This window comes from Rhinopithecus roxellana, chromosome 3 (assembly GCF_007565055.1).
Source record: "Rhinopithecus roxellana isolate Shanxi Qingling chromosome 3, ASM756505v1, whole genome shotgun sequence".
In the NCBI taxonomy this organism is placed as follows: domain Eukaryota; kingdom Metazoa; phylum Chordata; class Mammalia; order Primates; family Cercopithecidae; genus Rhinopithecus; species Rhinopithecus roxellana.
Genome location: NC_044551.1, coordinates 2423131 through 2449769, shown reverse-complemented (window position 1 = coordinate 2449769; position 26639 = coordinate 2423131). Strand labels below are relative to the sequence as shown.

The window sequence follows — 26639 nt, the reverse complement described above, 5'->3', positions numbered from 1 at the left end:
CTTTTCTTTTTTCTTTTCTTTTCTTTTCTTTCTTTTCTTTCTTTATTTTTTGAGATAGGGTCTTGCTTTGTCACCCAGGCTGGAATACAGTGGCGCGATCACAGTTTCCTGCAGCCTCCACTTCATGGGCTCAGGTAATCCTGCCTCAGCCGTCTGAGTAGCTGGGACTATAGGCTTGCACCACCACACTCAGCCAATTTTTTGTATTGTAGAGACGGGGCTTCACCATGTTGCCCATGCTAGTCTCAAACTCCTGAGCTCAAGGGATTCACTCGCCTTGGCCTCCCAAAGTGCTGGGAGCTACCCCAGCCGGGCATATTTCTATGAATTGATAATTCCTGGTTTTCTACTTTTCCTTAAAGAGAAATACCCTAAATAATACTCTATTATAGAACAGATTCCGAGCCCTGGTTTTGGGGATTCTTGCCAACACTCCCTTCAATAGATCCCTCAAATCTGAGCATTTTGTAATTTTGCCAAACTTTCAATTGCTTAATAAAAACTTTAAGAGACCTTCTGAGTCATATTCATCACTTTGTGTTCCATCTCCATAACAAACTGGCACCAAGCAGCCACTCATATATTTGTTGAACAAATGAATGAATTTTAATACAAAGTGTATGCTGGCCTTGGTGTCTCTTTGTGAAGGTAGCAGGTAGAGAATGGGGGAAATTAAACAGTGACCATGTCAACTCCCTATTGAATGAGGTAGATTTTGGGCTATTTTTACACTGGATTTTGTATGTATTCTTTGGGAAATGGACTCCTAAAGGACCCTTTCATCTCTAATTTATACTTCTATTTCAAAATACTCTCTAACAACTTGCTTTCATTCTGCTCCTTGAATCTGTGAATAAGCCTTATTGTGTAATTTCCATAGAATGCAATTGCTTTGAACTGTCATCTGATGCTATAAGTGGTATTTTGTGAGTTACTAATACATCAGAAACCTGTGTTCTTCACAATGTCCTCATGTTTTTTGTGGTTCAGGCAGCAAGTAAAGATGATCTGTGGAGGTTGCAGTTAATCAAGTTACTTTGAAGTGGAAAGAATTTTGAAGCCACTTAAATGACCTGTTTCTTGGGCTTGGCAGTGACAAGTCCCTTCCTGGGCTCACTTAGATTTAGCAGCAGGAGGTAGTGGGCAAATAATAAGAGCTGCAGTGTTGACAGACCTTAGTTCCTGGCTCTACCATTGACCCAGCAAATAAGCATGGGCAGTCCCTTTCCCTTGGTTGACTTTGGTTTCCTCATTTATAGGAAAGAGATAATGCCTATCTCGCAGGGTGATCATGAGAACCACAGAACCACACAGTAACATATAGAAACATCCTTTATAGGCAGTAAAGCCACATCTTAAGTGAATTATTTTATTTTATTTTATTTTTTTTTTTTTTGAGACGGAGTCTTGCTCTGTGACCCAGGCTGGTGTGCAGTGGCACGATCTCAGCTCACTGCAAGCTCCGCCTCCCGGGTTCACACCATTCTCCCGCCTCAGCCTCCCGAGTAGCTGGGACTACAGGCGCCCGCCACCTCGCCCGGCTAGTTTTTTGTATTTTTTAGTAGAGACGGGGTTTCACCATGTTAGCCAGGATGGTCTCGATCTCCTGACCTCGTGATCCGCCCGTCTCGGCCTCCCAAAGTGCTGGGATTACAGGCTTGAGCCACCGCGCCCGGCCTTTAGTGAATTATTTTATTAGCTCCATGATGGATCTTTAAATGACAGTGTTATTATCCATGCCAGTCATTCTTATCAGAAGTCCACTACTTAGTAAATATTGAGTAATGCAGAAATATTTGCAGGCAGTCTCTGTGGCCCAGAAGGAGCTGCTTTTGCTGTTAAGATTTTCTCAAACTACTAACCTTCTTAGACTTACAGTTTGACAGTAGATTATGAAAGGTATTCTCTCCCACTCAAGGAAGGTGAGGCTGAAGTGTGTGTAGTTAGAAAGTCAGTGGGCCTGGCAGAAGGTCAGAAGGCAAGGAATGGATATGTACAAGGAAGTCCCAATGAGGGTATACATTTTTTATACTTATTACCCTATATCTGGTGCTTTGATTCACGTGTGGCACATAGAACCTAAGAATTGAACATTAGTTGAGTAAAGTCCACAGAATGATGCTATCTTTGCTCCATTAATGATCATACTCTTATCGAGTATAAATAATCAAATAAAATTACCCTACAGAGATATTTTGGAGCCCTTTTGGAGCCTTTTAGAGCCTTTCCTGATAAGATATTTTATTTGTTCATCACATATTTTTACAGAGCATGCAGCCTGTGCTGGGAGGTGTGCTGGGCACCATGAGGACACAAATATGTCTTCTAGGAGTTTACTGTTAACCAAAGTGGGATAGGAGGGCATTTTGAGCTGAGACAATCAGGAAGACTTTGGGAAGAAAAGGGCCCACTGGGTCAAGCCTAGAAGATAGGTAGGATCCTACTAGATGGGGTCAATATGTTGCAACTGCAATTTAAAGCTTTGTGGGTGTGTATTTTAATTCACACATTAAGTAAAATCTCTTATTTGGACAGGGTGATAGAAGAGTTTGGCAGCCCCTTAGCAGCTCTCCTGGGCTTTTGCAATCTTGCATGGTTTGTGGAGGCAGTTGTGGACAGACGCTGAGGGACCAGGTTCTGCTGGGGCTTCTGTCTCCTGCTCGGGGGTTGGTTGAGGCTGGAAGGGTGCAGCAGCATAAGAAAGATGGGGAGAACACCGCCTTTTTAATGTGACCCCAGTGCCTATTATTCCAAGTTGGGGATGGTGTGACGAGCACAGGGGCTCCCACTAGGAATTTTATTTTGGATCCAAGCCTTAGTGTTTCTGGAGTACTATAAAATGAAAAATATCCTGTCAGAAATGGGAAAGTCTTTAAGCTGACATTAAAAAGAGAAACTGGAAATCATGAGGTATCTTGGGGATTAACTGTTCAGAACAGTAGAGATGGAGGATTAGGTGATGGTATGTGAGTGTAGCAGGTATCATTTAAGAAAACACAGGAAAAGAAAATTATAATTTTTTTTTGAGACAGAGTCTCATACTGTCACCTAGGCTGGAGTGCAGTGGTGCTATCTCAGCTCACTGCAACCTCCGCCTCCTGGGTTGAAGCGATTCTCCTGGCTGAGCTTTCTGAGTAGCTGGGATTACAGGTGGGCACCACCACGCCTGGTTAATTTTTGTATTTTTAGTAGAGATGGGATTTTACTATGTTGCACAGGCTGGTCTCAAACTCCTGACTCAGGTGATCTACCTGCCTCGACCTCCCACAATACTGAGATTATAGGCATGAGCCACCGTGCCTGGCCTAAAAATTATAACTTTTAAAGTCTATTCATTATGCAGTAATGATGAGCTCACTTAGTGAGGATTCCCTGGAAGGTAGTTCTTCTGTACACGTAGAGTGCTATCTGTGTGCAAGGAGCCCTGACAAATTCGAAGGAGACATGAAGATGATCAAAACCTTCCTCTAAGGATCCCCTAGTTTGGAGAGACAGACAGACTGATTTATAGTGGGGGGCTTTTCTGATGAGTGATGTAATAAAAATGTGAATTAAAGTCCCAAGGAGAGCCAGTGGGTTTAGATTCAGAGGTCCATGGAATTTTGCCTGAGATGATGTGAAAGCCACCACCTGCAGAAGGTGGGAGAATGGCTTTCCAGGCAGAGAGAAGGGTAGAGCAGAAGCACTCAGCATTGGAGGGAGTGGTGTGGTCCTGGAACACGGTACTGCCTGGGAGTGGTGGCTAATGTGTGGGCTTCCTGGATAGGGGGAGATGCAAAGTGTTCTAGAACCTTGTTCTATAGGAAATAGGGGAGCCACCAAAAGTTTTGAGAGGGGGAGTAATAAGGAAGACACTTTTGTTGGCCATGGGGAGAATGAGTGGAAGACGGGTAGTGGCTGAGTGACTAGACCTGTTGGGAGAGTTTATGGGAGAGACATTAAGACCTGGACTCTCGCAGTGGAGGTGCAGAGGAAGATTGAGAGCTTTGGTACTTTTCAGAAATGTGAGAGATCATTTTTAAAGTTTAGATTGGACTGAGTTTATTAAAGAAAAAGAAAATGTTTTTGACAGATGTCAATCTTTGTTGACACACGTTGGTATCAGTGCTGTGGGGTGAGGTCTCCATGTTCAAGGAATGGAGCCACAGTGGAAAATTGGGAGTGGTAGGAAGGGGGATGGGAACAAGGATGAGGACATTCATGGAAGCTCCTGCCCCTTTGCACACTTCTTTTTTTTTTTTTTTTTTTTTTCTGAGACTGAGTCTAACTCTATCGCCCAGGCTGGAGTACAGTGGCGCAATCTTGGCTCACTGCAACCTCCACCTCCCAGGTTCAAGCAATTCTCCTGATTCTCCTGCCTCAGCCTCTCAAGTAGCTGAGACTACAGGCACCCACCACCACACCTGGCTAGTTTTTTGTATTTTTAGTAGAGACGGGGTTTCACCGTGTTAGCCAGGATAGTCTCAATCTCCTGACCTCATGATCCACCCACCTCAGCCTCCCAAAGTGCTGGGATTACAGGCGTGAGCCACCGCACCTGGCCTTGATTCACTTGTTAGAAATAATACTGTAAAAATACAAAACACTAGCCAAGTATGGTGGCATGTGCCTGTAGTCCCAGCTACTCGTAAGGCTGAGGTGAGAAGATTGCTTGAGCCCAGGAGGCTGAAGTTGCAGTAAGTCATGATGGCACCACTGCAATCCAGCCTGGGTGACAGTGCCAGTTCCTGTCTCAAAAATATAAAAATAAAAAAGGAAATAATATTGTAAAATCCAAAGGCAAATCTCTCTCTCTCTTTGCCTGGTGTTTCAATACTCCTGTCTCTGAATGTTCAGCTGCATATGAGTTTTTTCTGGTTGATTGTCTCGGGTGTTCAATGAAGACTGCCTTTGTAAATCACATGTTGTTATCCTCTATTTCTAGCTATTGTGGATGATGAAAGGCTCTCTGCAGAGGAGATGGATGAGAGGAGGCGGCAGAACATTGCTTATGAATATCTGTGCCACTTAGAGGAAGCCAAAAGGTACGATCCAGACTTAGTCTATTTGTACACCATCTCTTGGAGATAAGCTTTGTGATAAGGGCATGGGATTTGATGACCAGAGGGTTCTGAAATGGGCCAGCAATTCTAAAGAGCTGTCATAGTTGGAGAGGGCCAGGGAGAGAGTCTTGCGTGCACTCAGTAATTTAGATTCGGCCAAACCTCCCATGCCAGGAGACCAGTGGGCTAGGGGTGACCCCTCCACACTCTGCTCCAACCCTGAGTCACAGCTGGGTGTACATCACACTCCTATGCATATGCTACATAGTTCTAATAACTCATTTGCAGTCTTGTTGGCAGCAGGATAATGGGAGAAGAAGCATCTATTTCTTGCAAATGGTTGGGCAGAGTTGAGAAAAAGTTGATGCCACAGCCAAAGTTGAAGCACTTTGGCTTAAAGTTAAAGCAGTATTCTTTTCCCTTCCTCAGAGCCTCCCGGAAAATCACTGAAACCGCAGATGGTTTCAGATTCTTCATCTCACTGGCTTGAATGTAGAGGAGGAACAATGACTTAAATCAACTTCCTTTTTCCCCAGAGCTTCCTTGGGTCTTTTCCCCACTCCCAGCCCAATGATGATAAATGCCCAGCAGGACAGTGGCATATCAGACTGAAGTCCATCAGTCCCTAAGTAGGTTTATGACAGCAATCTCCTCTTTAAACCATGGGTGTGTGGCCATTTAGGGTATGTTGTCTCTAAAATCACATTGACTCTTTTAGACTTTTTAGATTAAATAAATGTTGCATTCTCCAAGGAGAAAGTGAAGATAAAGAGTCCTAAGTACAAATACTTTCCTCATGAGAGGAATCAGAGAACTTTGTCCTTTGTGGGGTGAATACTACAGAGTTCATATGCCATGAGTTAGAGTTTGATTGAATGCTTTATGCCTTGATGGAGCAACAGTACTGTTCCCTGGACAAAGATATGTTCCAGCCCTCTTAGCTATATAGAAATAAGTACTTGGTTAAATGGTCTCTGGTGTTAATTATCTCTGATCACACTGATAAATGGCTATCTACAGAACTAGAATGATGAGGTTTATAATCAGTATTTTGCAGAACATTTGGTGACACATGCCCTAATTTGACATCAAAATTGCTTTCAAGGGGTTTCTCAGAGTTGTTTAATATTTTAATAGTGTCACATAACTTTCTTTAGGCTCTAAAAACCTAGTTTTAAAGATTGTTTAACATGTCTGTGAAGTCTACAGTTAGGTTGCAGGATGCTAGCGATTCACTATCAGTCTAAGATCATTAAAAACATCCTTTTAGTCAAGTTGTTGCAAAAAAGTTAGATAAGGAGATTAATTCATAGGCATTGAGAATAAGTGGTCTCAACCACTCCTGAGGCTAAGGTGGGAGGATTGCTTGAGCCTAGGAGGTGGAGGTTGAAGTGAGCTGAGATTGGGCTGCTGCACTCCAGCCTGGGTGGCAGAGTGAGATGCTGTCTTTTTTTTTTTTTTTTTCTGAGGCGGAGTCTCGCTCTGTCGCCCCGACTGGAGTGCAGTGGCCAGATCTCAGCTCACTGCAAGCTCCGCCTCCCGGGTTTACGCCATTCTCCTGCCTCAGCCTCCCGAGTAGCTGGGACTACAGGCGCCCGCCACCTCGCCCGGCTAGTTTTTGTATTTTTAGTAGAGACGGGGTTTCACCGTGTTAGCCAGGATGGTCTCGATCTCCTGACCTCGTGATCCGCCCGTCTCGGCCTCCCAAAGTGCTGGGATTACAGGCTTGAGCCACCGCGCCCGGCCGAGATGCTGTCTTAAAAAAAAAAAAAAAAAAAAAAAAAAAAAAACAAGAAAAAAGAGAGAGAGAGAGAGAGAAAGAAAAGGAAAAAAGTATATACTTTCAGTGAATAAGTTCAAGGAGATGGTAGAAAAACTTACTTTTCTATTGATACTCACTCTATGTTCTGTTTTTGCTTCCTGTTTTTAACAAGTGGGAAGGGGTGTCATGTAGAGGAAAATGATACGTGATTGGAAGTTGGTTTACCTAACTTCCTGGTCCCAGCTCCACCACTTACACAAGCAGTTTGACTTTCCACAGACCATTTAACCTGTGGGAAGTTCAATTTGTCCCCTCTGTAAATGAGACAATAAAGATGATGTTACTTATTGCCCTACTTATTCATGGATTCAAGGATTTTTAAAAAATCATTTAAAGAAGGTGAAAGTATTCTGTAACCATAGTGCCAGTTAGGTTTCTGGTAATAACATAAGCAAAGTTTTCTCCTCGGTATATTGAAATGGTATAAATGTAGCTTGAAAGCTTGTCACCTTCTCTAGTATTTTTGAAATTCTGTAGTTGAATTTTGTTCAGAAAGTCAACATAATAATTATTTCAGATTCTTTGAGGAAAACTTTACTTGGAATAGTTTCATGAAAATAATTATCAAAATATACAATTTTTCCTCTAAGATGGCTTTTCATAAATTTATTTGATAAGAGCATATTAGATGTAGTATATATTTGTGAATTATTAAGACACCAATACTTTTTTTCTTTTTCTTTTTTTCCTGAGATGGAGTCTTACTCTGTTGCCCAGGCTAGACTGCAGTGGCGGGATCTCAGCTCACTGCAACCTTCGCCTCCTGGGTTCAAGTGATTCTCCTTCCTCAGCCTCCCAAGTAGCTGGGATTACAGGTGCCCACCACAACAGCTGGCTAATTTTTGTATTTTTAGTAGAGATGGTGTTTCACCATGTTGGCCAGGCTGGTCTTGAACTCCTGACCTCAAGTGATCTGCCCACCTGGGCCTCCCGCAGTGCTGGGATGACAGGCTTGAGCCACTGCGCCCGGCCAAGACACAAATACTTTGAAAGAAGCTGATTTTTGGTCATTGATTATATAAAAATTTGTGGCTACTACTAGACATATAGTTGTGCTGATTTAAGAAAGCATAGTGTACAGAAAACTCATGGTCTTGAACACAAGAAATATAGGAAAGGGTGAATTCATCTTCCTTGAAAAGATTATTTGAGAGAATTTATTGCATGATTCTTTTAAAGTATTAGTACCTTTGGAATTTGTAATATTGGGTTTATTATAATGCACATATGTGTGTTCACATGAGTGGAGTTGGCTTAGAAAATTGAGTTTCTACTAAATTGTATGCTTGTACTAGATATATTCATCTAGGAAGTGTTTCTTGTTTCTGATTTCAGTTGAAATGACTTTATTGCATTTTGATTAAAAATGTATTGATTCTGTCTTTGCACCTGTTTTTCTTTCTGAAGGTGAGAACTGGAAGGTATTTAGTTTGTCTATCCTGTAACTTAGGGTTTTTACAAATTGAGAATTACAATATTCCAGTATATCTTTAATTTTCCTTTTATTAATTTCAAAATTCTATAATAAATCAGGCCATTTAAAAGTTCTTTATGCAGAGGGGGCATCACTACCAACATTATAGAAATACAAAGGATTATAAAGGAATACTGTGAACAATTACATGTCAATGAAAACTTAGAAGAAACTGACAAATTCCTAGAAAGACAAACTACTAAAACTGACTCAATAAGAGATTTAAAAATCTGAAAAAACTAACATAAAAAAAACAGAATGAGACTTATAATAAGTGAAGAGACTGACTTAGAAATCAGAAAACGTCCCACAAATCCAGATAACTTCACAGTAGAATTCTGCTAAATGTTTAAAGAAGAATTAATAGCAGTTCTTGCAAACTCTTCCAAAAAATACGAAAAAACATTTTCCAATTCATTCTTCTGAGGCCTACATTACCCTAATACCAAAACCAGATAGTCATCTCAAGAAAACTAAAGACCAATACCTCTTATGAATACAAATGCAAAAATCCTTAACAAAATACTAGCAAATCAAATCCAGCAACATCTAAAATGTATTTAATGCCATCAAGTGAGATTTATCCTAGGAAGCAAGCTTGATTTAAGACCTGAAGATCAATATCATATACTGTATTAATGTAAGAAAGGACAGAAGCCACATGATCATCTCAATATATGCAGGAGAAGCATTTGATAAAATCAATATATGCAGGAGAAGCATTTGATAAAGTCCAGCCCCCTTTCTTGACTTAAAACATTCAACAAACTAGGAATAGAAGAGAATTTCAACCTGATAAAGGACATCTATGAAAAACCTACAAGTAACACCATACTCAATGGTGAAATACAGGAATAAGGATGTTTTGTCTTACCACTTCTGTTCAACATTGTACTGGAGATTTTAGCCAGGCAGTTAGGCAATAAAAATAAACAAAAGGCATCCAGATTAGAAAGGAAGGCGTGAAACTATTTCTAAGGGATGTTATCTGGTTTATAGAAAATCCACAGGAATCTACTAAAAAACAGAACAGAAGAAAACACTAAAGAAACCCCACCAGAATGAGTCCATCATGGTTGTAGGATACTAGGGGAGTGTGTAAAAGTTGCATATCTTGACACTAGCAATAAGCAATCTGAAAATGAAATTAAGAAAGCAATTCAATATACGACAGCATTAAAAACAATAAAATTCTTAGGAATAAAATTAACAAAAGAAGTACAAGACTTGAACACTGAAAACTACAACACATTGAAAATTTTAAAACTCTTAAATAGAAGGAAAGACATCTCATGTTCATGGATTGGAAAACAGCATTAAGAAAACAATGGTCCCAAATTAATTTATAGATTCAATGCAGTTTCTAGAAAAATCCCAGCTGCCTTCTTTGTTTTAATGGAGAAATTGAAAAGCTGATTCTAAAATTTATATAGTGGCCAGGCCTGGTGGCTCATGCTTATCTTCCAGCACTTTGGGAGGCTGAGATGGGAGGATTGCTTGAGGCCAGGAGTTTGAGACCAGCCTAGGTAAGGTAGCAAAACCCTGTCTCTGCAAAAAAAAAAAAAAAATTAATTAACTAGATGGGTGGCGTGCACCAGTAGACCTACCTACTCTGGAGGCTGAGGCATGAAGATCACTCAGGAGGCTGAGGATGCAGTGAGTTATGATCACACCACTGCACTGCAGCCTGGGTGACAGAGCAAGACCTTGTCTCAAAAACAAGAACAAAAATAAGGTTTATATGGAAATGCAAGGAATGTGGAATAGTCAAAAGCGTCTTGAAAAAGAAATGCAAAATTGGAGGACTCATTTTTCAATTTCAAAACGTACTTACAAAGCCACAGTAATTAAGACAGTGTGGAACTGGCATAAGGATATACATATAGATCAATAGAGTAGATTTGAGAGTCTAGAGATAAACCCTAACACTTCTGGTAAACTGATTTTCATCAGCAGAATAAAGGCAATTCACTGGGAGTGGGAGAAGATACCCTTTTCAACAAAGGATTCTGAGACTACTGAATGTCTACATACATAAAAATGAATTTGGACCTCTGCCTCACACCGTATACAAACATTTTCTTAAAATGGATTATTAACCTAAATGTGAGAGCCGCAACTGTAAATCTCTGCAGAAGAAAACAGGAGTAATTCTTTGTAATCTTGGATGTTAGGCATTGGTTTCTGAGCTGTGACACCAAAGCACAAACAATAAAAGAGAAACAGATAAAGTAGACATCATAAAAACTGAAACCTTTTTTGATTCAAGAGATACCATCAAGAAAGTGAAAAGACAATCATGTATCTGTTAAAGGTTATATGTATTCAGAATATATACAGGGTTCTTAATCGGGTGAGGTGGCTCACACCTGTAATCCCAGCACTTTGAAAGGCTAAGTCCAGCAGATCGCTTGAGCCCAGGAGATTGCTTGAGCCCAGGAGACTGAGACCAGCCTGGGCAACATGGTGAAACCCCATCTCTACAAAAAAATAGAAAAATTAGCTGGATGTGGTGGCACATGCCTGTAGTCCCTGCTACTCTGGAGGTTGAGTTGGGAGAATTGCTTGAGCCTGGAAGATGGAGGTTGCAGTGAGCTGAGACCACACTACACTCTACTCTAGCCTGGGTGACAGAGCAAGACTGTCTCAAAAACAAACAAACAAAAAAAGGCACTCTTAAATTCTACATAAAGAGTCAATAACCTAATTTTAAAACGGACAAAAGTTCTGAATAGACATTTCTCCAAAGAAGATACACAAGTGATCAATAAGCATATCACAAGGTAGTCAACATCATTAATCATTAGGGAAATGCAAATCAAAACCAAGATGAGATGTTACTTCATACCCATCAGGGTGGTTATAATCAAAGATGAACAATAACAAATCATAGAGAAATTGAAACTCATACATTGCTGGACATATTGTAAAATGGTGCAGCTACTTTAGAAAATAGTCTGGCAACTCTTTAAAAAATTAAACATAGAATTACCATATGACCCAGCAATTCTCCTCCCAGGTATATACGTATGAAAATTGAAAATCTATGCCCATACAAAAATTTGTACTCAAATGTTCAAAGAATCATTATTTATAATGACAAAAAGCAGAAACAATTCAAATGTCTACACACTGATAAATGGTGATGTATCCATACAATGACATATTTTTCAGCTATAAAAAAGAATGATGTACTGATACATACTACAACATGATGAACCTTAAAAACATGTTGAGTGAAAGAAGCTAGACACAAAAGGCCACATGTTATATGAAATGTCCAGAATAGACAAATCCGTAGAGACAAAGTAGATTTGTGATTGCCAGGGCGTAGGGGAAGAAGAGAAATGCTGGGTAACTGCTGCTGGGTATGGGATATCTTTTTGGGCTGATAAATATATTCTAAAATTGATTGTGGTGATGGTTGCACAACTCTTTAAGTATACTAAGAACCACTGAGTTGTATACTTTAAAGGGGAGAATTGTCTGGTATATAAGTTGTGTCTTAATAAAGCTATTTATTAAAGATAATTTCCTTACACTGGCTTGGAGAGGTCCTTAGGAAGCTGTTAAATAAGATCAGTTGGTATTAGCAGACACATTGCATACAGAAGGTACCCCTAAGATACATGAGGTATCTAAATACTGTGTTTGTTTTACAGATATTTATTGAGCATCCTCTGCGTGTAAACAAGCCTAGGAGGGTTGTTTTGGGAGATGGAGTTCAGACAACGAATAATGCTGCTCTCAGAAAAGCTTGCCATTTGGTTGAACTTTTTACTCAAGAGTTTAAAGTTAATTTTTCCTTCAATTATGTTTGCTCTGTTAATCTCTCTGTGTATGTGTATCATATCCATATCCAGCCATCATCCTCCTAAACTGCTCTCAGATGTTCACCTTTCTATCCCACCACTGCTAGCCCACCAAAGGATTCCAGCAACTCTTGTGAGACTACTGTAGTAGACTTTAACTGGTTTCTTCATGTGTCTCTGGCCTCCTTCAGTCTATTTTCTGTCTTAGTCAGATAAATCTTTTCAAAACTCTGAGCACACTCCTTTACAGGGCCTCATAGGCTCTGCATAGTCCTGTTCAGCCTCTTTAGTTTTAGATTGCGCCACACTGCTCTGTGCTTCAACCACATTGATCTATTTTACTCCCCTGTTCCCTCCTGCACAGGACCTTGCCATGTGCTGATCCCTTTTCATATTCCTCTTTATCTAGTCAGACTTACTTCCTCTTCATATTGCAGCTCACTTTTTGAGGGAATCCTTCTCTGACTTCCACATCCAGGTCAAACTCACCGATTAAAAGGCCTTTTGACATCATATCTATTGCATGTTTGAATGAATAACGTAACGCCCAGTGTTGGATCAGTATCATTTCCTACTAATGAGGATTGATTATGCTCTGTTTTCTGTACATTTTGGATGCTGGAGGTAACAAGTAGGATATGAATCAGACTCATAGTAGACAGCTGGACTGCCAGCCTAGAGGTAATCTTTGTTTCACTGGAAAATTCTATATTGCAATTAGATGAATGCAAGTACTTCCTGACAGGTTTGTGACCCAGTAGGTTATGAAGTTGGGAATTCCAGACAGCTTAATAAGCCATGATACCACAGTGAACTAGAAAATATCCAGAAAGGCATATAGAGTATTGCTCAATGAATGAATGAAGAAAGAGGAAGCCTGTGTATTAGGAGGACTTAAGGCTGAAACAATTGCTCAAACTTTATAAAATTATGAAGTCTTTATATATAGATGTTAAGACTCAAAAAATGAATTTTTTTTTTTTTTTTGAGACCGAGTGTCACTCTGTTGCTCAGGCTGGAATGCAGTGCAGTGGCAAGATCTCGGCTCACCGTAACCTCCACTTCCTAGGTTCAAACGATTATTTCTCCTTCCTCAGCCTCCCAAGTAGCTGGGATTACAGGAGTATGCCACCATGCCTGGCTAATTTTTATATTTTTGTAGAGATGGGGTCTCGCCATGTTGGCCAGGCTGGTCTTGAACTCTTGGCCTCAAGTGGTCCACCCGCATCGGCCTCCCAAAAAACCGCTCCTGCCCTCAAAAAACTAATATTGATGGCAATGAACAAAATATTAAACAGACTTATTTTTAGGACCAAAAAGAAGTAATTTGGCTCTTTACCCAAATTACTTCACCCTATAGACTGAAGGATTCGGATGTGGAGAGCGAATCAATTCTGTTGGGAGGCAAAGGATGTCTTTTATATGTATTAGTTACCTATGACTGCATAACAAGTTATTCTAAAACTTAACAGCTTAAAACAATAAACATTTATCTTGGAATTTTTGAGGGTCAGAAATCTGTCATTGCCTAAGTGGGTCCTCTGGTTTTGGGTCTCTCACAAAGCTGCAGTCATCTCACAGTTCATGTGGGGCACACCCACTTCCAAGCCACCCAGTGACACTGGCAGGGTTCAGCTTCTGACAGGTTTTTGTACTGGAGAGATCTCAGTTTCTTGCTGCTGTTGGCCAGAGTCTTCCCTCAGTTGCTCACCACTTGGAACCTCTTACACGTGGAAACTTACACATAGCAACTGGCTTCCATCAGAGTAGGCAATTGACAGAAGAAATACAGTCTTTTTGTAACCTATTCTCAGCAGTGACGTCCATCATTTTTGCTGCATCCTATTCATTAGAATCAAGTTACTAAGTCAAGGCCATGCTCATGGGGAAGAGTTTTCCACAGGGGATGAATTCAGAGGGATGGGATGACTGGGAACCACCTTAGAAACTGCCTTGCAGAGTGTCTTCATAGGCTTTTGAAATTGACCCCAGAAAGGGAATTTGAGGATAAAATTATTTTTGTTACTATTAGAAACTCAATCAGAAATTGAATCCTTCCTGATCTGAATGCTTATGGTTCTAAGCTTATTGGTGCCTTGATTGTTTTTTGTTGGTTTGTTTTTTTGTCTTTAATTTTAAGGGTCTTGCTGTGTTGCCAGGCTGGATTCAGACTCCTGGGCCCAAACAGTCCTCCAGCTTCAGCCTCCCAAGTAGCTGACGCTACAGGTGCTTGCCACCGCACCTGGCAACTGCCTTGATTTTTTTGAATTGTGAGCTGTTTTAAACTAAGCCTTTTCATTTCTTTGTCATTTAAAATAATACTAAATGGACTTTTTAGGTTTCCTTTTCAAGTAGGCCCTCAAAGCTAACTTTATAGCTTTTTTGCTGTGGGGCTTTTGCTGAAATGAGACTGTGCAGACAGGTCTGCTACTAATATGGGCTTTGAAAGGTCCTCTCTGATGCCAGAAATCCCACTATTTAAATTAAATTAAAGGAGTAACTTTTCCAAAAGAATTAGGACTGCTGAGTAGATTTCATATTAATCTGCCTAAAATTTATTCAAATAATGAAAATGAATCTGTTTTAAGAAATTCAGTCTTTTAGTTTTTAGGACAACTATGCAAAAATGTAAGATGGAGAATTCTTTTTGGATAAACTCTAGGTTGAGGAACTTAATCCAATCGGAACTACTGTAAAGGTCAGAAAACAGGAGAGGGAATCTTGACAAGGAATGGAGATGGAGTTTGCAAATTGCAGCTTGAGTAAATAGTTATGAATGGGGCTGCTATTGTGTCTCCCAAGGAAAGTTCCTGTAGTATTATATTCCTTTTTTAAGGAAAGAAAATACACAGAAATCTTTTGCTGTGCTTCCTTTTTCTGCCCTACCTCTGGAAATAAACTAAGCAGAAAAAAAACAAAAACAAAAAAAAACCCTCCCCTTGGTGATAGGCTTGTTTAGAACTATTACCTTCAAAGGTCTCTTTATGTGAGCCAAGCCATTGGCTGCATTGGTGAGTCTGGAACAGTTTTATATGTGCCCTGGAAAGGAAACAAAACATGAGTGTGATTCCTTTTGTGTCAGTGTTTACAACTCAGATACCAAAAGAACACCTTGTTGATTAAATCGAGTCTCAACCTCTGGCCTTACCTAGTGGTGAGTTAGAGAATCAGATTTGAAAGGAGAAGTGCTTCAAATGTTTAAGCAAGTGAAAGCCATGAGTTGCTTAACACTGAATATTCATGATTAGTTAAAAAAAAAAAAAAAAGAATCTTCTGACTGGGGAATACTTTAGAGAATCCAATGGATTTCCTCTGCATGCTTGGACCTCACTATCCTTATTCCTAGGGCATACCCATGGATAAGCAATGCTAATAAGAACTTGGAATTTCCAGGGAAATATTTTTCTTTGTTGCTCTACACACAAAATAGTAATGAAATTTTTAAGAATTCTTAATTGCATTTTCAAAACATAAATAGTTTTCATGTTTCCACTGTAACTCTCCATTTCCCCCTTCCCTCCCTTGTTCTCTCCCTGGCTCTGACCTCACCTCTGCTTTCCACAGGGAGAAAGATGAAGTGCTTGGTTGTTCCATGCAACAGCTGGTGGGGCAGAGGGTACAGTGGGCTGAGAGCAGGGACCCTCTTGCAAGTCTGGCACCTGGTTGGGGGAGGGCCTGCTTGGGGCTGCTTTCCAACCAGCTTGCCTCGGAAGCCCTGTGCCAGCGAGGCAGAGATCAGGGCCTGGCACATCCCAATGGCAGGGAGAGAGTAACTTGTGAGGAGCCCAGACTTGTCCAGGGTAGCCTGGCAGAGTTGGAGAGGTGGTCTTAACAAAGTGATCTCCATGGCACAGGAATAGACTTGATCCCAGCCAGCCCTACCTGCCAACGAGTGGTACTTGTAGTTGGGGCCTCAGAGAGGTGTTGATGCTGAGGGCCAGCTGGCAGTGACCAGGGACTATGCTGTGGAGCTAGTATGGAAGGAACACTTATTAAGGATATAAAGGAAAAAGCTACAGAACTTGGCAAGGGTCTGGATTTGGGCAGCAGAGGAGGACACTGGGAGGTCAGATGCCCTGGGGCAGATGAAGGCATTGCTTATCTGACTCAGTGGGACACATTTCGTGTTCTCTGTCTGCAAAGCCTAGGCTTGGGCATACAGTAGGTGGAAAAAGTTTTTTGTTTTTAGTTTCACATAATGTACTAGTTTTGGATGTATGTTGGACAGGTGCCAATCAGGTATGTTCTGACAGTTGAAAGTATAACTTTTCAGAGTGCTGGTATTTTAAAATACAAACAATCGGCATTAATCATCTCCAGCCAAAGACAAGTTGAACAACTGATATTTGATCCCAAAGTTTATATTTGTTTCTCAGGATCTTCAAAGTTAGAAACCCGGGACAGGTTTGAAATTTTCCACGGTTGCAAATGTACTTTACTCACAAGGATTATCACACGAGTGTCTACTCACCAGGCACGGTGCTGTAAGCATTCAACCCACATGGTCTCAATTCTCACAACCACCATGTGGGAAGGAGCATTATCCCCATTTGATAGATGGAAAAACCAAGTCTTGGAAAAACTTACGTAATTTATTCAGTATCACAGCCATCAGGCGACAGCAACAGTATTACAACCTAGGTCTTTCTGACTTCAAAGACTGTGCTTAACAACTATAACATACTGTCCCATTTCTTTATTTCTTAATGTGTTTTGATCATGTCTTCCTTGTAAGTCCAAGACATGGTCTTGGTTTTTAGGTTCTATATGGGCTGGTTCTAGTTCTAGCTCTTGATCGATAAATTCTCACTTAAGCTTTGGTGGAATTAGCACAATATAGCCATCCATTGGCTATATATGGCTATGTATTGTTTTCTTTTCCTTTCTCTTTTTTTTCCTGTGAACTGTTTCTATTTTGTTTTAACTGGTACTATTATAAGTGGTTTGTTCTGGGAAGAATTTATCTTGTATTTACCTTCTGTTCTTCCTCCCTCTTTCTCCTCTGTTTTGCTCACTTTAGGCTAGCTCTTTCTTGCTCTCTCTTTTTTTAATTAAAATAAAATAGAGAAAATAGAGATGCAATCTCACTGTGTTGCTTAGGCTGGTCTTGAACTCCTGGCCTCACGCAATCCTCCCACCTTCGTCTCCCAAAGTGCTGGAATTACAGGCATGAGCTACTGTGCCTATCCTCTTCTTAGGGTTTTATTAAGAATTTGTACTTCTCTATGATGTAGACTTTATTCTGTTCCCTTCACCCAGGAAAATTTTGGTGCATATTTATTCTTGGTTAGGCCTCCATACTACATTCAATTCATCAATTATCTTTTTGGTTTTGCTACTATTATGACTGTTTTCAAAGAATGCTTTGGCTTTTTGTTGAAACATCAAAAGTATGAATAGCAAATAGCACTGAGATCTCTTCCTTCCTGTATGAACCTCCCCACCGGAAGCTGCCTCATGCTGTGATGCTTAAAAGTCATAAAACAGTATCATTCAAGGCGTAGAGTGACTCTAGGGAAGCTGGTGGGGGAGAACATTTGTACAAGGTTGTCACAGAATGATTTCTTTGTGTCTTCCATTTTTAGGGTAATCATAGAATGTAGAACGATCTTCCATTGCCTTCTCAGTCTGAACACCTTTGTTTTTCTCTAACAGAGCCGAATCCCCATTTTATGTATGGGGACACTGAGGCTCAGAAATTTATCTCACTTATCCATGGTGGAGTTAGTGGTAGATTTGGGATTAGGATAAAAGTCTTCTGACTGTTTGACAGTGCTCTTTAGTTTCATGAGTCTCTATAAATCATGTTGAGTAGTACAAGTTGAAAGCTCAAATGAGTCTCTATAAATAATGTTGAGTAGTAAAAGTAGAAAGCTCAATAAAGAAAATATATAAACATGAATATTAAACGTATTTGGTAAATTCAGTTCAAGTTTGCTTTTGGTTAAATGCTGCAAATGGTTTGGGGGAATTAGCCATTCATATGTTCTTGTCATGGAGCTTTCATTTTTGCTGAGAAACTTGAACCCATTTTGGTGCAAAAACAGGAATTCAGGAATTAACATTTCTAGTCATTTTTGCAGTCCCTGTAGTCCATCCTACTTGGCTTAATGTCCCTGGGTTGTTTTTTTTGTTTGTTTGTTTCTTTGTTTTTTCCCATCCTGTGATTCATAATACATAGCTTTTCCTGCCTCTGGTATTTCTGAATGCAAGAGTTGAGGCAGCTGTGTCATCTGGGAGAGAGTGACTTAGGGCAGTGATCTCCAAATTCATTTACACCTGCATCAAGGTCACATGGATGCTTGTGTGAGTGCAGGCTTCTCAGGATCACTCCAGAACCTATAAGGCCATCTGTAAGGACAACCTCCGCCTCCCAGGTTCAAGCAATTCTGCCTCAGCCTCTCAAGTAGCTGGGTTCACAGACATGCATCATCACACCCGGCTACTTTTGTATTTTTAGTAGAGACGGGGTTTCACCATATTCTCCATATTGGTCAGGCTAGTCTTGAACTCCTGACCTCAAGTGATCCACCCACCTCAGCCTCCCAAAGTGCTGGGATTACAGGCATGAGCCACTGCCTCCAGCTGAGGTCTGCCTTTGAACAAAGCACTGGAGTACACTTTTAGGCACACTGATGTCTGAGATAGCATCTATGGCTGATGCTGTCTCAGCTCTCAGCCTTCCCACCCTAGCTTAGAAAAAAGGAATGGAGGATACCCCTTCCTCTGGGATGAGAGGAGAGAGAGGAAGGATACTAAGAGTCACCATCTGCTGAGGTGAGGAGGGTGGAGGCATGAAAAAGCAATAGTGCATCAGCCAGGGTTGGATAGAAAGCCTGAGTAGTTTTGAAGATCCAATTAGAGTTATAAATGTTCTTTGCAGAGCCAATAAGCATTTTCATGTGAATTTCTCCAACAAGATAAGATAAAAGAATAGGGTAACTTTGCCTAGGGATTGATCTGTTGGCTCTGACCAAGTCATAGCTGTTGGGGCTCAGAAACTGATGCCCTAAAATACAGCATTTTGATATTTCAAACTGAAGAAGCTTCTAGGTGTCTCTGACATTCCTGCATCCCACGTTCTCTTTCAAAGCCTTTATCTACCAAAGATCCAGACCCACCAGGGGAAAGAATTGTTTTTCCTTCCCTTCCCTATAAGACCAGGAATGTGGCCACACCTGAACAGACCCTTTCACAGGATGACATACAGGTTAATCTCTGTTCCCCATCCATTTTCCTTGGTAATCCCAACAAAATTTCTTTTCTGTCCCCTTTCCATAACCTATTTTGCTGGGATGGTAGTTACACTTCTGAGTCATTTGAGGGGCGGTAAACACTGTGATTCTACTTGTGTACATGTTAATAAAACTCGTAAGCCTTTTCTCCAATTGATCGGCCTTTTGTGAGTTGGTTTTTCAGCGAAACTTCAGATGGCAAAGGGGAAGATTTCCTCTGGCCTCTGCATGGGAAACGGGGACTCTAGGGTGTTCATGGGAGTATTGCTGAAATTGGGTTCTTGAGGTCCCATCTGGCTGAGGAGCCTATGAAGCCAGGATGGGAAAGATGGAGTGGGGTAAAGTCAAGGAACCACCTGTAATGAGAATAAAGGGCAGGATCTATAAGAATAAGGAAGTGGAGAAGTGAGTAAATAGAAAGGCTGTAGTCCGAGATTTGGAAGCCTTGATCTTACAGGTGGAGTATTTCCAGGTATTGATAACGTGCAAGGTGTGGTGCCTGTGTGTGGAGTGTAGTGGAGGAATGTTACCAAGGTCATCCACCTTCTTGAAGCCACCAGCAGAGGCAGGCCTGGAAGGAACACAGCAATTGTGGCAAGAAAGGAAAAGTCCTGGAGATCAAGAGATATGTAGCAAGACTACGGGTGAGAGGGAAGAGTGAGGCCTGAGAAGTGAGGTGATGGACAGGATGTGGCCTGGGAGAAAAGTTTATTTAGGAAAGTGATGACTATCCTCTCTTTGTCCTGGGAGTCAAGGAAATTTGGCAAACAACCACCCCTGAAGTAGGTTTATGAGGGGTGGAATTTTGAAGCAAAAGCCAGCTTTTCATTAGACAAGTAGGTGGAGAAAGTGTAAACAAAAAGTGATAATATAAGAGAATTACAATGGGTCAGGAGTTCAGAGGCTCATTGGAAGGAATGAGTAGACTTGGGGTATGTGTAAGTAGGGCCGGTTAGCAGGATGGAGACAGATGACTTTATATGAGTTCTGGGGGTCAGGACTTTTACTAGAGTTTACTAGGAGACCAAATCCACTGCAGAAACAGGCATAGATTTATGTAACTGTGATAGGGGCCCATTAAAGATCTTGTGTTACTGATTCATTATTAATTCATTAGCTGTGACATGCACTTTCAGCAAGTGACTAAAACATTATGACCCAGAGTAAAACAATTTTATATCATGACCCAGGTAGTTGTGTGATATGTGTAATAAGTGGGTGTGTGTGTCTAACTAAAGATACACCGAGCAACACTTAACCTCTACTGTATGCAACAGCCTCTGATGTTTAGCATTCTATTCTGTTCTAATTCATTTTCTAAGAAAATGCTGGTCATGATCCACTGTGTTGATTTTGTGATCCATTAAAACATTACAGGTCAGGCACGGTAGCTATAATCCCAGCACTTTGGGAGGCCGAAGTGCGGAGATTGCTCGAGCCCAAGAGTTTGAGACCAGCCTGGGCAACATGGTGAAACCCTGTCTCTGCACAAAATACAAAAAAAAAAAAAAAAAAAAAAAAAAAAAAAGCCAGGCATGGTGGTGCACACCTGTAGTCTCAGCTACTTGAGCTACTTGGGAGGCTGAGGCAAGAGGATCACCTGAGCCTGGGAGGTAGAGGCTGTAGTACGCTGTGATCACACCACTGCACTCCATCCTGTGTGAAAGAGTGATACCCTGTCTCGAATCAAAACAAAATAAAACATTACAGCCTGCATTTGAATAAAGTACTTTATCTTGAGCGTATATTTCAGTCAACAACAGACTGAATATATGAGTCTTATGCCCCATAAGATTATAATGGGGCTGAGGCTGGGCGCGGTGGCTCAAGCCTGTAATCCCAGCACTTTGGGAGGCCGAGACGGGTGGATCACCAGGTCAGGAGATCGAGACCATCCTGGCTAACACGGTGAAACCCTGTCTCTACTAAGAAAATACAAAAAAACTAGCCGGGCGATGTGGCGGGCGCCTGTAGTCCCAGTTACTTGGGAGGCTGAGGCAGGAGAATGGCGTAAACCCGGGAGGCGGAGCTTGCAGTGAGCTGAGATCCGACCACTGCACTCCAGCCTGGGCGACAGAGCGAGACTCCATCTCAAAAAAAAAAAAAGATTATAATGGGGCTGAAAAATTCTCAAAGCATAACTCACGTGTTTGTGGTGATGCTGGTATAAACCTGTGCTGCCAGTCATATGAAAGTATAGCACATACAAATGTGTATAGTACATGATACTTCATAATGGTAATAATTATGTTACTGCTTTATGTATTTACTATGTTTTTATGTTAGTTTAGAGTGTACTTTCTCTACTCAAAAAAAAAAAAGCAAATTGTAAAATAGCCCCAAGCAGGCCCTTTCAGAGGCATTGGAGAAGAAGGCATTGTTATCATAGGAGATAACAGCTCCATGCAGACCTTTCAGTGGGACAAGATGTGGAGGTGGAAGACAGTCATATTGATGATCCTGACTCGTGGGATCTAGCTAATGTGTGTGTTTGTGTCTTAGTTTATAGCAAAAAAGTTTAAAAAGTAAAAAAAAAAATAAAAAGTTAAAAATAGAAAAAAGCTTATAGAATAAAGACATAAAGGGAAAATATTTTTGTACAGCAGCAAAATGTGTTTGTGTTAAACTAATGAGTCAAAAAGTTAAAAATGGAAAGTTTATAAAGTAAAAAAGTTACAGTAAGCTAAGGTTAATTTATTATTGAAGAAAGAACCTTTTATTTTTTCTGTTTTTGAGATAGAGTTTCACTCTTGTCACCCAGGCTGGAGTGCAATGGTGTGGTGGCTCATGCCTGTAATCCCAGCACTTTGAGAGGCCAAGGCAGGTGGATCACCTGAGGCCAAGAGTTTGAGACCAGCCTGGCCAACATGGCAAAACCCCTGTCTCTACTAAAAATATAAAAATTAGCCAGGCGTGATGGTGCACACCTGTAATCCCAGCTACTTAGGAGGCTGAGGAAGGAGAATCACTTGAACCCAGGAGGTGGAGGTTGCAGGGAGCTGAGATCGTACCACCACACTTCAGCCTGGGAGACAGAGCAAGACTCCACCTGAAAAAAAACTAAATAAAAAAAAAAAAATTTAGCATACCGTAAGTATACAGTGTTTATGAAGTCTACAGTAGTATATGGTAATGTCCTAGGCCTTCACATTCACTGTCCTTTAGGACAGTGACATAACTCCTGTCCTCAAATGATCCGCCCACCTTGGCCTCCCAAAGTGTTGGGATTACAGGCATGAGCCAGGCGTGGTGGTGTGCGTCTGTAATCCCAGCTACAGGCCAGGCCCCCTTTTTATGTTTAGATACACAAATACCACCATGCTACAGCTGCCTACAGTACTGAGTACAGTCACATGCTGTATGGGTGTGCAGTCTCGGAGCAATAGGTCGTATATCCTAGGTAGGTAGAAGGCTGTACCATCTAGGTTTGTGTAAGTGCACTCTGTGATGTTTGCGCAATGACGGAATCACCTAAGGACATACTTCTCAGAACACATTTCCCTCGTTAAGTGATACATGACTGCACTAGGTGCTGCTTCCTCTGGGAGGAAGAACATTAATTTTCTGTATCTAGTTCATACTTGGGGCTTACTGTACCATCTGGGAGAAACCAGGAGGTGTTTGGTTAAGCCTTTTCCTGCTCACGACCTTCATAGGCTCCATTTTCCCTGCAGGATCATGGAAGGGCACCTCCTGAGCCTGGCCCAGGAGCCCATGCTCACCCCTTTTACACTGCCCCTGCCTTCACCCCGTGGTTAATCGTTCTCTCCTCAGTTACGCCTCAGGTCCCTGCCCTGCTTCCACTGTGTATGGTACGCTTTATGGTAACTTTCTCCATGTGTTGTCCTCTCTTAGCAGTCAGGGAGCTCTCTGAGGAAGACATTTGCACTCGCTGTACCCCACTGCCTTGCATGGGGCCTGTGCAGAATGGGTGTTGGGTTGCTTTGCCTGAGTGAGCGTTGTGATCTCAGAAGTTCTGGCTTAGCCTCCTTGTCCCTGTGCTTTTGTCTAGAGAGGCTTTGTGAGGGACGCTGATTCTGTTGGATAGCCTTTGGATGATTTTCATTCTCAATTGCATGGATCGCTTTGGGGAACACAGACCAGCTGGCTGTGCTTGGCAGCAAGGTGTTGTGTGGTGGAAATGGCTGAATTCCACATATCCTCTGTTACTCACAGACATTTAGGGGAGCACGTGCCATCCCTCTCACAGTTTTGAATACATAAGACCGGGTGCTCCTCACCCTTCCATTTCAGTGGGATAGTTTGTCTAGCAGCTGCTCTGTGCTGATGACATTAGGAAATAGGGATTTTAAAGGACCTCTGTGCAAATGGAGCCCCTCAGCCCCTGATGATGTATTCTGCACAAATAGATTTAAGTAGGCTTTTTGTGCATCAGAACTGCCTACAATCTGAAACACCAACACGACAGGTTCAAGGATGAATTAACAAAGGTTCAGCAAACTTAAATGATATTCAGAAGTCTTGTGGCTAATCAAATTATAAAATAAACTCGTGTGTGGTGTAGAACTGTGTGTGTGTGTGTGTGTTGGTTTTGAGAGACTGATAGAAGGAAGAAGTAGATGGAGTATTATTTTCTTATTCCTGATGTGTCTCCCAGGCTGGATATTGACAAAGAGCAAAGGAGAAGTTGTCAGGCACAGTCAAGGAGAAGGGATGAGCGATATGGTTTAAGTGTGGAGGAAGAGAATTGAAGGGACATTTGTGGCACTTTACGCACTCACAGAGCTGTTTGTGTAGGTGGGGGCTGGGCAGGGAGTGTCGCCAGAGACTGACTTCTCTGCCTCAGAACTTCACTCAGTGGGGTGTCTGTGTGCCTCAGATTAATGTCAGCCTGCACAGGGAGAAGTAAATATGTGTCCCCTGAGGGATAAGGCACATATTCCACATACCCTTTGTTCCGGACGGAACTGAGCTCAAGGGACTGGGTGGAGAGGAGGTCCTCTTCTCTCAAACATGGCCCCTCTTTCTTGCAGTCATACTTTTGCTAATTCTCTCTCTCTAGAAGAGTTTTCTCATTCCTTTCTCCCTCACTTATCATTTTACTCCGTTTAAAGTCTGCCTGGTCTTCAAAGATGAACCCAGAGCTTATCTTTTTTCTGCAGATTTCTTGGTCACCCAAATAGTGGTAATTTTTCCTCTGAACGCCCCTAGCACTTACTGTCCATATCACTTCTGTGTCATTTATAACAGAATAGCAGATGGAGGAACCTCAGTGTTTTTGTGTCTCATATACATAGGCAACTTCCATATTATTGTTCTGTGTGTTATCTTGTCTCCCCAAATACAGCCCCAATGTGTCAATTCTTACTGTGTCCCCTACAGTTCCTAGGGGATTTTGCAGGGGGAAAGAAGTGAGTTGTCATGTAAATGAAATAATGGTGAACCTTGAGTGAGGATGTCAGAGAATTTATTGTGCATCCCTGGGAGCACAGCTGTCTTAGTCTCTTGCGCCCCTGTAACAAAGTACCTGAGACTGAGTAACTTATAAAGAAGAGAAATTTGTTTCTCACAGTTCTGGAGACTGGATGTCCAAGATCAAGGTGCTGGTAGGTTTGGTGTCCCATCCAGTCCGGTATCGGCTTCCAAGATGGCACCATGTAGCTGCATCCTCTGTTGGTGGAAGTGATGGAAGGAAAGTCAACAAGGCCCTACCTAGTTCCCTCCAGCCCTTTTATAAGGTCACTAATCCCATTCATGAGAGCTCTGCCCTCATGACTTAATCACCTCCTAAAGGATCCACTCTTAATGCTGTCATAATGGTGATGAAGTTTCAACATATGAATTTGGAGCCACACATTCAGGCCACAGCAGCAGCCTTATATGGGAACTGACAATATCGTCTCTACCGGGGCTGTCCTCTATATAGAAATATAACAGGAGCCACATATGTAATTTTACCTTTTCTACTAGCCACATTAAAAAAGTAGAAAAAACAGGTAAAATAATTTTAATGTATTTTATTTAACCTAGTATATCCTAAATGTCATTTTAATACATAATCAATATACAAAAATATATATTATTATTATTATTATTTTGAGATGGAGTCTCGCTGTGTCGCTCAGGCTGGAGTGCCATGGTGCAATCTCGGCTCATTGCAACCTCGGCTCCTGGGTTCAAGCAATTCTCCGGCTTCAGTCTCCTGAGTAGCTGGGATTACAGGAGTGTGCCACCACACCCAGCTAATTTTTTGTATTTTTAGTAGGGACAGGGTTTCGCCATTTTGGCCAGGCTGGTCTTGAACTCCTGACCTCAAATGATCTGCCTGCCTCAGCCTCCCAAAATGCTGGGATTATAGGCTTGAGCCATCATGCCCAACCCAATGTACAAAAATATTAATGAGATATGCTACTGTCCTTTATTTTATACTAAGTCTTTACTAACTGGTGTATATTTTATGCTTAGAGGACACTGCAGCTCAGACTAGCTGCACTTCAAGTGTTTAATACTTACATGGGGCTAGAAGCTGCCACATGGGAGAGAATAGGCCCTGCACTCTTGATCCTTTAGTCTAACAGGAGCCTCTTAGGGATCTTCTGATTAATCCAGGAGAAACAAGAAAGGTTACAGGGTTGTGTTTCATGTATTAGGAGGCAAATTAAAGCTTTAAGAGAATAGAAACAGGGAATTTACCAATGAGGTGCACTTAACTTTTTGTCCCTTAGTTTTCTTTCCATATTCACATTTACAACAGAAAGGAGAAACCAGGAGAAGTTTACAACAGAAAGGAGAAACTCACCAAGTATTTATGCAAATACAAGTAGCATGGGATGCATTCTTTTTCTTCTGTCCTGTGCACCTGCCTTACCTTTTCCCAGGGTGAGTGGGTGATATAGTGTGGCATCTTTGCAGGAAGAGCGTGTAGAGAAGAAATGGTGATATCAGCCACCTCAGCCTCTGCTTCTGATAGCCTCTTGCTTTGTTCCTGAAGTTAAACAACCAAAATGTATGCTCATAAAGTGGTGATGAAAAATTACCTCTTGGTCAACAGGTGTCTCTGATGGCGGCAAATCCATGTTGCACTTGTCTTTTTCTCTTAATAAAGGACTTGATGGACTGTGACAAGATGGGCCACCTATTTTAGAGTCAGTGGAATTAAATTAAGACATGCCCACACTACCTAATTTCATAAGGGTGGTGCTGAAGGGAGAAGAGGATAGTACACACAGAAGGAACAGGGCGGTCCAATATCGACATGTTAATTACCCAGGACTAAAAACAAAGTCTCTACTG

At 41.4% G+C, this 26639-nt stretch overlaps 1 protein-coding gene across 2 annotated transcripts in view; it reads left to right on the top strand.

Annotated features, from left to right (window-relative positions):
• IQGAP2 (IQ motif containing GTPase activating protein 2) overlaps nucleotides 1-26639 on the top strand; it is a 312077-nt gene that overhangs the window by 58633 nt on the left and 226805 nt on the right. For both annotated transcript variants that reach the window (XM_010352822.2, XM_030926971.1), the window contains exon 2: nucleotides 4925-5024. In XM_010352822.2, coding sequence (XP_010351124.1) covers nucleotides 4925-5024 — 100 coding nt within the window. The remainder of the gene's footprint in view (nucleotides 1-4924; nucleotides 5025-26639) is intronic.